We start from the raw sequence: 15,587 nt of genomic DNA, 5'->3' as shown, positions 1-15,587 counted from the left end.
ATGCGGTTGGCGAGCAAGAGTGACGTGTCCGTATAGATCGTTATATCGTTGTCAAGTATGAGTGGCGGTTACGTTAGGATCCTTATACAGTTGTCAAGCAAGAGTCCAAGGATCTATATGATCAATATTAATAAAATAACGAATTTTTCATTCATAAATATATTGTCTCTACTTTTCTTTAACAACCTACTAAACTTACTAACTAAAATGCCAGTCAAAATGTTTATCTGACGGCGGTCTGTAAATAATCGCAGGACAAGGCAGTCCAGTGACAGACACCATGAGCATCGATCTCACCGATGACACGCAAACAACAAATCACCGAGCCTGACCACACGATCCAGTCACTCGCCTACCAACATACACCATGAGCATCGATCTCACCGATGACACGCAAACAACAAATCACCGAGCCTGACCACACGATCCAGTCACTCGCCTACCAACATACACCATGAACATCGATCTCACCGATGACACGCAAACAACAAATCACCGAGCCTGACCACACGATCCAGTCACTCGCCTACCAACATACACCATGAGCATCGATCTCACCGATGACACGCAAACAACAAATCACCGAGCCTGACCACACGATCCAGTCACTCGCCTCTTACAAACATATATTCTTCCACGGAAACGCCGAGCGTTCGGTTGGCAAAACCTTTATCTACCATTTCCTCAGGAACACATTGTACTTGTATTATTCAGATGTCTGACATTCATAAACAACATTGAGAGGGGGAATACAACCGACACTGACTGTCAGGCAACAAAACGTTATGCATTCACGCTACCATCCCATCCTATCGGGTACCCGTCAGCTGCTGAGGGACAAAAGTCACATTTTAAACAGTCACTGCCTGAGACCAATATACGAGGTATTATTATAGAAAACTCAGTCCTTGGGGCTGTGCATCGAGGGTAGCTATTAATTTCATATGATTCTCATCCCTAAATATGATTACCAGACACAATTATGGTTCGCAATTCGCATGAACCTATTCCCTCTTAAATATATTTCTTACTTGCAAATGATTTACGATAATAACCATTCTGCACCTGGCGGTCATCCACACATAGTAACTACAGTGCACAGTAAACACAGCTGTAAGCCTGTGTGTGGGTATTGACAATGCATGTTTACCTGCCCTATCGACCTCGCTATACCGCGGCTTGCGTTATATGAAGCCAGGTGTTCTGGGGAAATGAGAAAAGTATTGAGCAATTAAAACATTCTTCACACCCCACCCTCCTCACGGGCACCTGCCTGCTCCAGTGTATTCTAACAGTAATGACCGGGGTGGAGTTTTTGTAAAGCCAGTATAGCCGCGGAGGGATCTGCGGGACGTGACTTGAGTCACGGAATTCCGTGCTGAGTGGAGACGTGTAAAACGTACGTACTGTTCTCCCAGGCGGATTAACATGTAGAAAACATTAAATGTGAAATTGATAGATTACATGTGAACTCTGATTGTGCCTTGGTGTGAATAAGCATGAGCGCTATTGATGATTACTCATACACTTGAACCCTCTAACACGCTGACCGGGAATATGGGGGCCCATTCGGTTAAGACGCCGCAATCAATTGCGCAGTTGCGTCCCTTATGCGAGCCAGGAAATTATGGTCATGGGTTCAAATCCCTGTTTAAGCAGATAATGTTTCTGAATGTCTGAGACCTGCACTACTTCGGGCTTTTCTCCCACATCAAGCTGACACGCCGTGATATCCTGAAATGTTGCTCAACCTAAGTCACTCACTCACTCTGATGATTGTGCTGTATCGTTCCAGCACAATATTTTATTCCCATCCGACCGCCTCCGTGGTCTAGTGGTAGAGCGTCCGCCCGGAGAGCGGAAGGTCCGGGGTTTGATCCCCGGCCGCGTCATACCAAAAGACGTTAAAAAATGGTACTTGTTGCCACCCTGTCTGGCGCTCAGCATTAAGGGACTAAAACAAGTTCGGCTCGGAGTCGGTATACTGTGTCTGAGTGGGATATTCATATTAAACTGCGGCATGGTATCTCAGTGAGCTAGCACTATAAATCGTCATCAGTCCGGACTAGTACAAACAGCCACACAAACACACACGTGCATGCACGTCTCTATATAAGTGCAATAATCTTGGACGCGACGTTAAACCCCATTTCACCTCACCTCACCTCACCTCACTTCACCTCACCTCACCTCACCTCACCTTATCCCCATCCTGTATCTCCGCTCCAGTAGAGATTTGTACGTGTGTGATTGGGCGAGTGATTTAACGCCGTTTTTAACAGTATTCCAGTTATATCGCGGCGTGTCAGCTTAATGTGGGAGGAAAGCCCGAAGTGATGCAGGTCGGTGAAACCCACGAGCACGGGTATGGTGCTGACAAACCTAGAAACATAATCGGGGCGAACCGGCATTCGAACCCACGATCATAGGTTCCTGGCGTGACCAAGGGAGGCAACTCCGAGAAAGCGGATGTGATACAGTTGGGTATACGTTAAAACTCACAACCCTGGTTCCTATAGCACGTGTAGTATACTACTCTCAGTCTACATGCTATGGAGGAAGAGTAGCTTACGTATGCACAGTGTACACTGTCTGGCAACTGTTTGGCAATAGAGCGATTTGTACATTTTCTAGTTTTCATGTTCACCGAGACGGCATTCAGTGTGGGAAAACAATTGAAGATCCGGGGTAGAATTGGTCTTAAGCAACACACGCGTGCTGTAAAAGGCGACTATGCTTGTCGTAAGAGACAACTAACGGGATCGGGTGGTCAGGCTCGCTGACTTGGCTGATGCATGTCATCGTATCCCAATTGCGTAGATCGATGCTCATGATGTCAATCACTGGATTGTCTGGTCCAGACTTGATTACTTACAGACCGCCGTCCTATATCTGGAATATTGCTGAGTGCGGCGTTAAATAACAAACAAACAAACAAATCAGTGCACATTGTGGCAATCACTGGATTGTTTGGTACATATTCGATTATCCACAGATCGCCTTCATATTGTTGGAATATTGCTGAGCGCGGCTTTAAACAAAAAACAGAAAGGGTAAACCAAACAATGAAAGACAGTTAACTGCCGCTACTTCACCTGGGTTGAGTTTTAGGCCAGTCTGTGATATAGAGCCATGACTGTCTAGAGTAGATAATGACTTGTATAGTATTTCCCAATACACACACGGCTTTGTATAACATCAGAGGTACGCGGTAGTAAATGACGCTATGTCCACACACTGACACATATAACGATATTCTATTGTTATTTATGAGGGCGGTGTATGCTTGTCAACCTTTGGTCCCGTTTGCAAAACGGACATTACATACCGACCCGACGTCCTCAATGCCGACATGTTGTCAAGTACATTCACACAACACTGTTGTTGTGTTGGTGAGATCTGTTGTGTTAATGTCATATGGTTATCCACGCATAGTAAGTGACAGCTGTTGTGTTGGTGAGATCTGTTGTGTTAATGTCATTTAGTTATCCACGCATAGTAAGTGACAGCTGTTGTGTTGGACGGACATAACAGACCAGTATATGTAAAATACACACACCTCTTTAACAGCATAAACAAGAATGTCCTTGACATGATCAAATGTTTAGGGCCCGAGATTTGTTTGTGCGCAGTGTGATTGGTAGCTTGAAAGAAGCTCCACCAGTTCGGCGGAACGCGGCCGATACAATCAGTGAAGACATCTATACAACGAGAAGCGTGCTTAATTTCTAGACATCCATATCTGTAGACTGAGAAACGTGTCTATGACATGGCAGCAGCCAAAGCCTGACCATCAGATCCGTGTAGTCGCCTTTCACACCAAGTATAGATTGCCAGGTTGTTGCTTGGTTTGTTGTTTAACGCCGCACTCAGCAATATTCCAGATATAGGACGGCGTCTGTAAATAATCGAGTCTGGACCAGACAATCCAGTGATTGACATCATGAGCATCGATCCACGCAATTGGGATCGATGACATGCATCAACCAAGTCGGCGAGCCTGACCACCCGATCCCGTTAGTCGCCTTTTACGACAAGCATAGTCGCCTTTTACAGCAAGCATGGGTTGCTGAAGATCTATTCTACCCCTGATCTTCACGGGTCTAGATTACCAGGACCTGATCACATCAGAATCCACGCCATTCAAAGCAATGATTTCACACATTTGATTTCCTTTGATAAGAATGTAGCGGCTAATTGAAATTCACGTCACTTTAAAATGCACTATTGATATGACCAAATCTCAACTTCCTCCTTTGGTGTTTGTTGAGAGTGAGTGAGTGAGTTGGGTTTAACGCCGCTTTTAACAGTATTCCAGTTACATCACGGCGTGTCAGCTTAATGTGGGAGGGAAGTCCGAAGTGATGCAGGTCTCAGACGTTTACCACTTCGGTGAAACCCACGAGCACGGGTATGGTGCTGACAAACCTAGAAACATAATCGTGGCGAACCGGGGTTCGAACCAACAATCATAGATTTCTGGCGTGCCTAAGGGCCGCAACTCTGCACAGCGAATCGCGGCGCCTTGGACGACTGGGCCACACGTGCCCCCCGTTTGCTGAGACATAAAATGGAATGTATTGAAATAAATCAAATAGAGAGACCTACTGCTGAGACGCATGCTACATTGCTACAGAACTACACATACATTGCTACAGAACTACACATACAGTTCTACTGAGCTACATAGCTACATGTACAGTGACACACACGCAGTGCTACAGAGCTACATAGTTACAATGCTACAGCTCCATAAGTACAAGGCTACAGTGCTACAGTATTACAGTACAGTGCTACAGCTACATAGGTATATTGTTACAGCTACAGAGCTACAGTGCTACAGTGTTACAGAGCTACAGCTACAATGTTACAGCTACACAACTACAATGTAACAAAGCTTCAACAACAGTGGCTAAGCTACACAGCTACAATGTTACAGAGCTTCAGCTACAATGTTACAGAGCTTCAGCTACAGTGTTACAGCTACACAGCTACACTGTTACAAAGCTTCAGCTACAGTGTTACAGCTACACAGCTACAATGTTACAAAGCTTCAGCTACAATGTTACAGAGCTTCAGCTACAGTGTTACAGCTACACAGCTACACTGTTACAAAGCTTCAGCTACAGTGTTACAGCTACACAGCTACAATGTTACAAAGCTTCAGCTACAATGTTACAGAGCTTCAGCTACAGTGTTACAGCTACACAGCTACAATGTTACAAAGCTTCAGCTACAATGTTACAGAGCTTCAGCTACACTGTTACAGAGCTTCAGCTACAGTGTTACAGCTACACAGCTACACTGTTACAAAGCTTCAACAACAGTGGCTAAGCTACACAGCTACAATGTTACAGAGCTTCAGCTACAGTGTTACAGCTACACAGCTACAATGTTACAGAGCTACAGCTACAGTGATACAGCTACTACGGTTCTACAGCTACAGTGTTACAAGACTACAGCGCTACACTGCTGCATGTACGTGACGTCTACTCACTCATTCACTGGCCACTTCTCCCAGGGGTTCTTCTCCAGATTGCTGGCTTCCCTCTTCCTCCACTCCGCCTCCTTGGCCCGCTTCTCCTCCTCCGCCAGTCTCTCCTCCTCCTCCCGCTTCCTCTCTTCTTCCTCCTTCCTCTTCTCTTCCTCGGCCTTCTTCTCAGCCTCCATCCGTGCGCGCAACTCTATTTCTTCTTGTATTCTGGAAGAGACAAATTTGGTTTCATGTCGCTACAGATATAATGTATCTAGGCCTTGAGCTTTATGCGAAGGGATAACACAGCAATGGCAATATGTTCGTTAAGCGTGTGGAACCACCACCCTCGCCCCTGCCCCTAGAGCGCTGCACCGTGGAGTGGGCAGGGTGAGAGCTATGGCGAAACTGTCCCCTGGGTAGGCGAGTAGTTGAGGCGTTCGCTCGTCACGCCATTAAAACGGTTCGACTCTGGTCTATGTGTGAGGCCCTGTCTTGATGCCTCCAGTCATATGCATGAATTATTGCACTCACTCACTCACTCACTCACTCACTCACTCACTCACTCACTCAGTGACTCAGTCACTCACTACTCACTCACTCACTCAATCACTCAATCACTCAATCACTCAATCACTCACTCAATCACTCAATCAATTACTCAGTGACTCAGTCACTCACTACTCACTCACTCAATCACTCAATCACTCAATCAGTTACTCAGTCACTCACTACTCACTCACTCACTCACTCACTCAATCACTCAATCACTCAATCAGTCACTCAGTCACTCACTCAGTCACTAAGTCTCTCACTCACTCAGTCACTCATTCACTCATTCACTCACTCACTCACTCACCTCTTGGCCTCCTCTCTGGCCCTATCAGCAGCTATCCCAGCCTTCACTGCGGTACTTTCAGTCTCGGCGGAAAGACGCACAGCCTCCGCTACCTCCGCGTTGGCCTTGGCAACGGCGGCGTTAAGTGACGTGAGTTTGTGGCTCAGTTCCTTCTCTTCAACAGTCTGTAACTCTTCATCTAGACAAGACAGACAGTAAACGTCTAGTAGACACAGTATTATCAAGCATTCTGCAGAGGGGGGCAGTAAACGTCTTGTAGTCACAATTTTATCAAGCATTCTGCAGAGGGAGACAGTAGACTCTAGTAGACGCAATGTTATCAACAGAGCAGACAGAAAATAGTGGAGTAGACAAACCAGTATCAGCCAGATGTGAATACACAACTACAACTACCATTATCAGGCAGACAGATGTGAACACACCACTACAACTACCATTATCAGGCAGACAGATGTGAATACACAACTACAACTACCAGTATCAGGCAGACAGATGTGAACACACAACTACAACTACCAGTATCAGGCAGACAGATGTGAATACACAACTACAACTACCATTATCAGGCAGACAGATGTGAACACACAACTACAACTACCATTATCAGGCAGACAGATGTGAATACACAACTACAACTACCAGTATCAGGCAGACAGATGTGAACACACAACTACAACTACCAGTATCAGGCAGACAGATGTGAATACACAACTACAACTACCAGTATCAGGCAGACAGATGTGAATACACAACTACAACTACCATTATCAGGCAGACAGATGTGAATACACAACTACAACTACCAGTATCAGGCAGACAGATGTGAATACACAACTACAACTACCAGTATCAGGCAGACAGATGTGAACACACAACTACAACTACCAGTATCAGGCAGACAGATGTGAACACACAACTACAACTACCATTATCAGGCAGACAGATGTGAATACACAACTACAACTACCAGTATCAGGCAGACAGATGTGAATACACAACTACAACTACCAGTATCAGGCAGACAGATGTGAACACACAACTACAACTACCAGTATCAGGCAGACAGATGTGAATACACAACTACAACTACCAGTATCAGGCAGACAGATGTGAACACACAACTACAACTACCAGTATCAGGCAGACAGATGTGAATACACAACTACAACTACCAGTATCAGGCAGACAGATGTGAACACACAACTACAACTACCAGTATCAGGCAGACAGATGTGAACACACAACTACAACTACCATTATCAGGCAGACAGATGTGAACACACAACTACAACTACTAGTATCAGGCAGACAGATGTGAACACACAACTACAACTACCAGTATCAGGCAGACAGATGTGAACACACAACTACAACTACCAGTATCAGGCAGACAGATGTGAACACACAACTACAACTACTAGTATCAGGCAGACAGATGTGAACACACAACTACAACTACCAGTATCAGGCAGACAGATGTGAACACACAACTACAACTACCATTATCAGGCAGACAGATGTGAACACACAACTACAACTACCAGTATCAGGCAGACAGATGTGAACACACCACTACAACTACCAGTATCAGGCAGACAGATGTGAATACACCACTACAACTACCAGTATCAGGCAGATGTGAACACACAACTACCAGTATCAGGCAGACAGATGTGAACACACAACTACAACTACCAGTATCAGGCAGACAGATGTGAATACACCACTACAACTACCAGTATCAGGCAGACAGATGTGAATACACAACTACAACTACCAGTATCAGGCAGATGTGAACACACAACTACAACTACCAGTATCAGGCAGACAGATGTCAACACACAACTACAACTACCAGTATCAGGCAGACAGATGTGAATACACAACTACAAGTACCAGTATCAGGCAGATGTGAACACACAACTACAACTACCAGTATCAGGCAGATGTGAACACACAACTACAACTACCATTATCAGGCAGACAGATGTGAACACACAACTACAACTACCAGTATCAGGCAGACAGATGTGAACACACAACTACAACTACCAGTATCCGGCAGACAGATGTGAACACACAACTACAACTACCAGTATCAGGCAGACAGATGTGAATACACCACTACAACTACCAGTATCAGGCAGATGTGAATACACAACTACAACTACCAGTATCAGGCAGACAGATGTGAACACACAACTACAACTACCAGTATCAGGCAGACAGATGTGAACACACAACTACAACTACCAGTATCAGGCAGACAGATGTGAACACACAACTACAACTACCATTATCAGGCAGACAGATGTGAACACACAACTACAACTACCAGTATCAGGCAGACAGATGTGAACACACCACTACAACTACCAGTGTCAGGCAGACAGATGTGAACACACAACTACAACTACCAGTATCAGGCAGACAGATGTGAACACACAACTACAACTACCAGTATCAGGCAGACAGATGTGAACACACAACTACAACTACCATTATCAGGCAGACAGATGTGAACGCACAACTACAACTACCAGTATCAGGCAGACAGATGTGAACACACAACTACAACTACCAGTATCAGGCAGACAGATGTGAACACACAACTACAACTACCCGTATCAGGCAGACAGATGTGAACACACCACTACAACTACCAGTATCAGGCAGACAGATGTGAACACACAACTACAACTACCAGTATCAGGCAGACAAATGTGAACACACCACTACAACTACAGTATCAGGCAGACAGATGTGAACACACAACTACAACTACCCGTATCAGGCAGACAGATGTGAACACACCACTACAACTACCAGTATCAGGCAGACAGATGTGAACACACCACTACAACTACCAGTATCAGGCAGACAGATGTGAACACACCACTACAACTACAGTATCAGGCAGACAGATGTGAACACACAACTACAACTACCCGTATCAGGCAGACAGATGTGAATACACCACTACAACTACCAGTATCAGACAGATGTGAACACACAACTACAACTACCAGTATCAGGCAGACAGATGTGAATACACCACTACAACTACAGTATCAGACAGATGTGAACACACAACTACAACTACCAGTATCAGGCAGACAGATGTGAATACACCACTACAACTACCAGTATCAGGCAGACAGATGTGAATACACCACTACAACTACCAGTATCAGGCAGACAGATGTGAACACATAAATACAACTACAGTATCAGTCAGACAGATGTGAACACACCACTACAACTACCAGTATCAGGCAGACAGATGTGAACACACGACTACCAGTATCAGGCAGACAGATGTGAACACACAACTACAACTACCAGTATCAGGCAGACAGATGTGAACACACGACTACCAGTATCAGGCAGACAGATGTGAACACACAACTACAACTACCCGTATCAGGCTGACAGATGTGAACACACCACTACAACTACCAAAATCAGGCAACCGGGTAAATGGCCGGTAAACAGAATATTTCAAACCCCACACAAACAGAACAGTCAAAGAAGTAAATAGGAAGCAAGTGGCTGGCATGGGACACTACCGTCGGCGTGGTTATCCAACAGTGCCACATCATGATTCAACAAAGATGCCCTGACGTACGTGATGCGGACATACGTGATGCTGACCTGACCTTGCAGGTCCTGCATCCCGTCGTCAAGGGCCAGACGTACACACAAACCAACGTTGGTCGTCAAGGGCAACACGTACACACAAACCAACGTTGTTTACTTTCGTTATTTTGACACAAGACTTCAGAAGCCAACAGTTTCCAACACCAACAGCTGTCAAACGTTGCCTTCCAATCACTGACGGGATTTAATACATGCTAATGCCTCTACATTTTTAACGGTGAAGCCCGCGGGTCACGTCATGTCGGTGGAAGTCTTTATGCAGCCGAGAAGGCACAGTATCTGTAATTAAATCGCTCCAACCGCAGGGATAGTTTATGTCACCTTACCAAGGGGAGGTCTTCGTAATGGTAACTGAGGAAAATGTAATACAATCTAAATTGGCAATGCAAGATAAAATAACCTGTCTAGAATATTCGCCGAAACAGATTCCATTTGGCGTAAAGGAGAGACTGTCTGTGAACGTTATATGGGAGGACCACTGCAAATCGGTGGCGACACCTAGCGTCGGGTAACACGTACTTGCAATGTCGATGTGTTTTTTGTTGTTGTTTTTGTAAAGTTTATACATAGTACAAGGTTTACGTCAACTTGTTCGCCTATATCATGTCTATTTAGTCATTAAGAGACCCGTGAAGATTCCGGGGTAGAATAGGTCTTCAGCAACCCATACTTGCCGTAAAAGGTGACTTTGCTTGTCGTAAAAGGCGACTAACGGGATCGGGTGGTCAGGCTCGCTGACTTGGTTGATGCATGTCATCAATCCGAATTGCGTGGATCGATGCTCATGATATTAATCACTGGATTGTCTGGTCCAGACTCGATTATTTACAGACCGCCGTCATATAGCTGGAATATTGCTGAGTGCGGCGTTCAACAACAAACAAACCAACCATTAAGGCTAGTGGGATTAGGGGCAGAGCAGGTTTGTGCAGCCTCTGTCTGGCTTAAAATACGACGAATAGGAGAAGCGGGTTGTCACACTGTGGGAACTGTCTGATTGAGTGTCATCGTACCGTGTCGTTGTTATCCTATCAACCAGTGTCTGCATGTCAGTGTGTGTGACGGGTGGCGGAAACACGCTCAGGATATAGTCGGAATCGTATAATGGACTTACAAAGACGTGAATTCCAGCCGGCGACATACTACACAACAACACAGCTGACCCCCGATACACATGACACTCGCTGATTTACTTCTGAGGTATATAGAGAATCTCACCCGAGTGTCTTTGATATGAAATATATCAACACGAGTTGATAAAAGTGGAAACATTCTGAGGCTTGCCGAGGATTTTTGCCATTTTTATCAACGAGTGTTGATATATTTGATATCAAAAGACACGAGGGTGAGATTTTATTTATCATCTAACATCATTCTTCCAACTTTTTGAATTTGTAGACAGTAACAAGCAGTGTCTTCAGTGTAAAAAGTACTGGTAATAGCTTCAGTAGCAGAGCCATTAGTGATGTCATTTGATTGTGACGTCATGGTAACCAGTGACGTCACATTGTCCTGACTGCCAGTCTGTTGCATGCATGTTGGTCGGTTGTTGCAGTAGCGGCACCCGATGTGCCAGGGATCGATACAGCTGATTGATTTATGCAGATTATAACAATACATCATATAGACGACTTAACCATGAGTGATGACATTTTTTTTATCTAATCATATTCGATGAAATCAATATTTAAAAATAAGCGGGTTTATTATTAATATGGTGAATATGCCACCTGACGCAGGTTTACGATATTGAAAGTAACCATGTTATCATTATATTCGTTGCGACGCAAACCATCAACGCAAGTACAACAGTGCTTGCCTTGGAGAGGTGAGGTGAAATTGGGTTTACCGTCGCGTTAAAGGTTATTGCACTGATGTAGCGACGTGCATGCACGAGTGTGTGTGTGTGTGTGTGTGTGTTTGTGTTTGTGTGTGTGTGAGAGAGTGAGTGAGTGAGTGTGAGTGTGAGTGTGAGTGTGTGCGTGCGTGCGCGTGCGTGTGTGTGAGCGTGTGTGTGTGTGTGAGAGTGTGTATGAGTGTGTGTGTGTGTGTGTGTGTGTGTGTGTGTGTGTGTGTGTGTGTGTGTGTGTGTGTGTGTGTGTGTGTGTGTGTGCGTGCGTGCGTGTGTGTGTGTCTGTGTGGCTGTTTGTATTCGTCCAGATTACTGCCCCACTGCCGCAGTTTTAACATGCATACCCCACTCAGACACATCATACTGACTCCGGATCGGCCAGTCCTTGTTTGAGCCCCTTAATGCCGAGCGCCAGGCAGGGTAACAACAAGTACGTTGCCGGGCATCGAACTCCGACCTTTCGCTCTCCGGGCAGACGGTCTATTACTAGCGGAAACAGAACCGGGCTTTAACAAGCTAACACTTCTTCCTCTAGCCCTGCTTTATGAAATAGCTGTGTCAACGAACAACCGACATTGGGATTCTCAGTGAATAATGACATCATTTCAATATAATTATGTTTAGTCTCTGGTTTCAAGGGTGAGGGTAGGGGGTGGGGGTAGGGGGTGGGGGTAGGGGGTGAGGGTAGGGGGTGGGGGTAGGGGGTGGGGGTAGGGGGTGGGGGTAGGGGGTGAGGGTAGGGGGTGAGGGTAGGGGGTGGGGATAGGGGGTGGGGGGTATCTTTATACTGGCATATGAAAAGATAAATCGCAATTTCTTACGCCAAATCAAATGTACCAACATCCTACAAAACCCACATATTCAACCCAAAAGTAACTTTGTCACACTGTGTGATGGTTAAACGGTTATCATATGAAGTAGTAAGTGATTGATCATGCACGACACGCTTACAATGGCGGTGGTAGAAGATTTGGCGTCAAACGCTGACTTCACCTGATAACCTACCTTAATGACAGAACATCCTTAACACAGTTATATCCCGGAAGGCCACTGGATGACCAGTGGCTACTGTACTGTAGTGGTCAGTTGCGGACACACCGGGCACCTGTATAGTCTGACTAGGCAACGTCACACTGTTAAGCGATAGATACAAACAGTTCACTTGAAAGTGTTTCTCTCCTAGCATTTCCCTCTGCACCAGTTATCTCCCTTATCCATACCTCAACTCCCTATCACGTCACTTCACCAGTCAGATGGTTTCCTGATACAATATTGATATTGTAATTGAAAGTCTTTATAAATGTCAACCTTGAATTCGGGTTGAGTTGACAAATCTAGGTCATATGATAAATGATTAAACGTTTGTGATATTAATGAGTTCATACATACATTTGGTATTTGAGATAAAGAATTGTCTCGTAGACCAGGCGTGTCTGTGTGTGACTATTGATGGAAACCCGCCTGCTCTAAGATAATTATTTTCTTTACAATTAACGATACGAATACCCAGAGCCAAACACTGCATGCTTTAACTTTGCATTGTATCGAAATCACGGCGTCAATCTAACAGAATGACATTTCGGGTGTTCCCCGCCGTGATATTGCGGGATTGTTGCTAATAGCGGCGTAAAAAACAACTCACTCACTGACTCTAACAAAGTAGGCAATAAACTATCACTGGTCACTTAGAGGGGGGTTCAGCTCAATATTAGTAATTAATGTCCTATGTGAAAAGTGCCATTGTCTGTGTGCAATCACTGACTCTAAGATAGATATTCACAACACAACTTGTGTTGGAGGCCGTCAGGCTGTTGAAATAGTGTCAGACACAAAAAATACATTGTTTCAAGATGTTTCTTTTGTATTATTTACACTCATGAAAACAATCAACTCAACAATATCTGTTGTTGTTGCTGTAGCTGCAAAAATATCCGGCCCCCAAACAAAATTTCAGGTCCCCAGGGTTTTTTGTGGCCAGTCCCTCAGCAGACAAAAAATGAAGTTTAAATTGATTGGACAAAGGCAAAGCATACTCCCCCTTTAATTCTAAAGCGTGTGGAGGAATGTACGTGTAAGTGCATGAAGTAGGTGGGTAGGAATAATGCTCCCTGACATACCCCAGATAAATCCCGCTACATCATGGCGCTTGTATTATTGCCTTCATAAATAATCTCGGAAATACCAAGGCCAAGTTCGGCGGTTGACGGGTTTAAATCCTCGGTCAGGTGACATTGATGCTGATAAGACTTGGGTATAAATCTCATATCTACCTACTCGATACATCTGATACATCACTTGAAACAAGCGGTCTACAGATGACTCTCGTTGCAGTATACGTCGCTCCCGAGTCAATATGCACCTGCGTTTTTCCTATCTTTAAACGCCCCGACATTTTCTGTTGAGCGTTCGGCGTGTTATTTCAAAACAAGTTTTTTTCTAACTTAGCCGGGCGGTGGGGTGGCTCAGTGGATAAAGCGTTTGTTCGTCACGCCGAAGTCCCGGGTTTCTAATGTGTGAAACCCATTTCTGATGTCCCCGCCGTGATATTGCTGGAATACTGCTAAAAGCGGCGTAACACTACATTCGTTATTCGGAATTGTCTCCTGATGGTCACGTACGAGCGTGACGTGATTTAAATAATGTGGAATGATTATAACATGATTATGACTTGACTGGGACATAACCACGTCATAATGTGGACATAACTGTTGGTAAGATGCGAACGTCAGTCTGTTAGTACCTAGGTTTGCAGGGTGTCTCCTGAAGTGAATTAACTAATCTTTCGAGTTGAGTGAGTGAGTGAATTGCGTTGACGCCGCTTTGAACAGTATTCCAGTCACGGCGTGTCTGCTTCATGTGGTACGGAAGTGATGCAGATCTCAGACGCTTACGGCTTTGCGAAACCCACGACCACGGATATGTTGATAAATCTAGAAAATATAATCGGGCGAACCAGGATTCGAACCTACGATCCTAGGTTTCCAGACTACCCAAGTGACGCAACTAGATGGAGTGTGTAGGGGAGCCGCTGACGGCTCGGCCACTCTCGCGTGCCCTTCGGCTTGAACTGCAGGGTCACTGAACTGACCTCGAGGTGACAATAAGTGTGACATGATTCCGATATTCATAAGCCTGATGTCTTCATTTGACGTTATTATGAGTGGAATGACTGTGATGTGATTTATGATGTTAGTGCCGCGTTGAGATAAGGCAGTTTTCTGCCGGTTATGATCATGGCATGGTTAGCATCATATTAAACATATACAGTAAACTACGGTTATAACGAACTCAAAGGGACTACTAATTTTAGTTCGTTATAACCGTAGTTCGTTATAAGCATATATACAGCATAACTACAGCAAATAGTCGGGACCACAAAGTGATGTATATCCGTCAGTTTGTTATAAGCGTGTTCGTTTTAACCGTAGTCTACTGTATTATAATTTGACTGCCATCCAGCAAGCTTCCCATGCAGGTAGTGTGTCAGGTCCATTGCCTTGAGACGGGACACGCCTGCTACACTGAAAAGTGTTGTACGAAGTTTGTTGTACATTGTATCAGTGTATTGTACACACAACGCTTTATGCCCGACTTTGTGGAACTGACCCACACGGCAAACAATATACTCCCGTTCTCTACCCTCACATACTCAACTCAGAGGGCTAGCCTTGTGTTGAATACCGTTATTTATAACGGTAAATGCAGCAGCGTATACAATGCAATGGGCATGTTGTCACAATAGC

The 15,587-nt window shown here is 44.9% G+C and overlaps 1 protein-coding gene across 2 annotated transcripts in view; it reads right to left on the bottom strand.

The window, feature by feature from the left end:
* LOC124128008 (death domain-containing protein 1-like) overlaps window positions 1-15,587 on the bottom strand; it is an 83,454-nt gene that overhangs the window by 26,327 nt on the left and 41,540 nt on the right. For both annotated transcript variants that reach the window (XM_048395602.1, XM_048395603.1), the window contains exons 3-4: window positions 6,333-6,510; window positions 5,498-5,701 (exon numbers count right to left, since the gene is read on the bottom strand). In XM_048395602.1, coding sequence (XP_048251559.1) covers window positions 5,498-5,701; window positions 6,333-6,510 — 382 coding nt within the window. The remainder of the gene's footprint in view (window positions 1-5,497; window positions 5,702-6,332; window positions 6,511-15,587) is intronic.

Source organism: Haliotis rufescens, unplaced genomic scaffold (assembly GCF_023055435.1).
Source record: "Haliotis rufescens isolate VD_foot unplaced genomic scaffold, xgHalRufe1.0.p SCAF_14, whole genome shotgun sequence".
Classification (NCBI taxonomy): Eukaryota; Metazoa; Mollusca; class Gastropoda; order Lepetellida; family Haliotidae; genus Haliotis; species Haliotis rufescens.
This window is presented reverse-complemented; position numbering and strand designations above follow the sequence as displayed.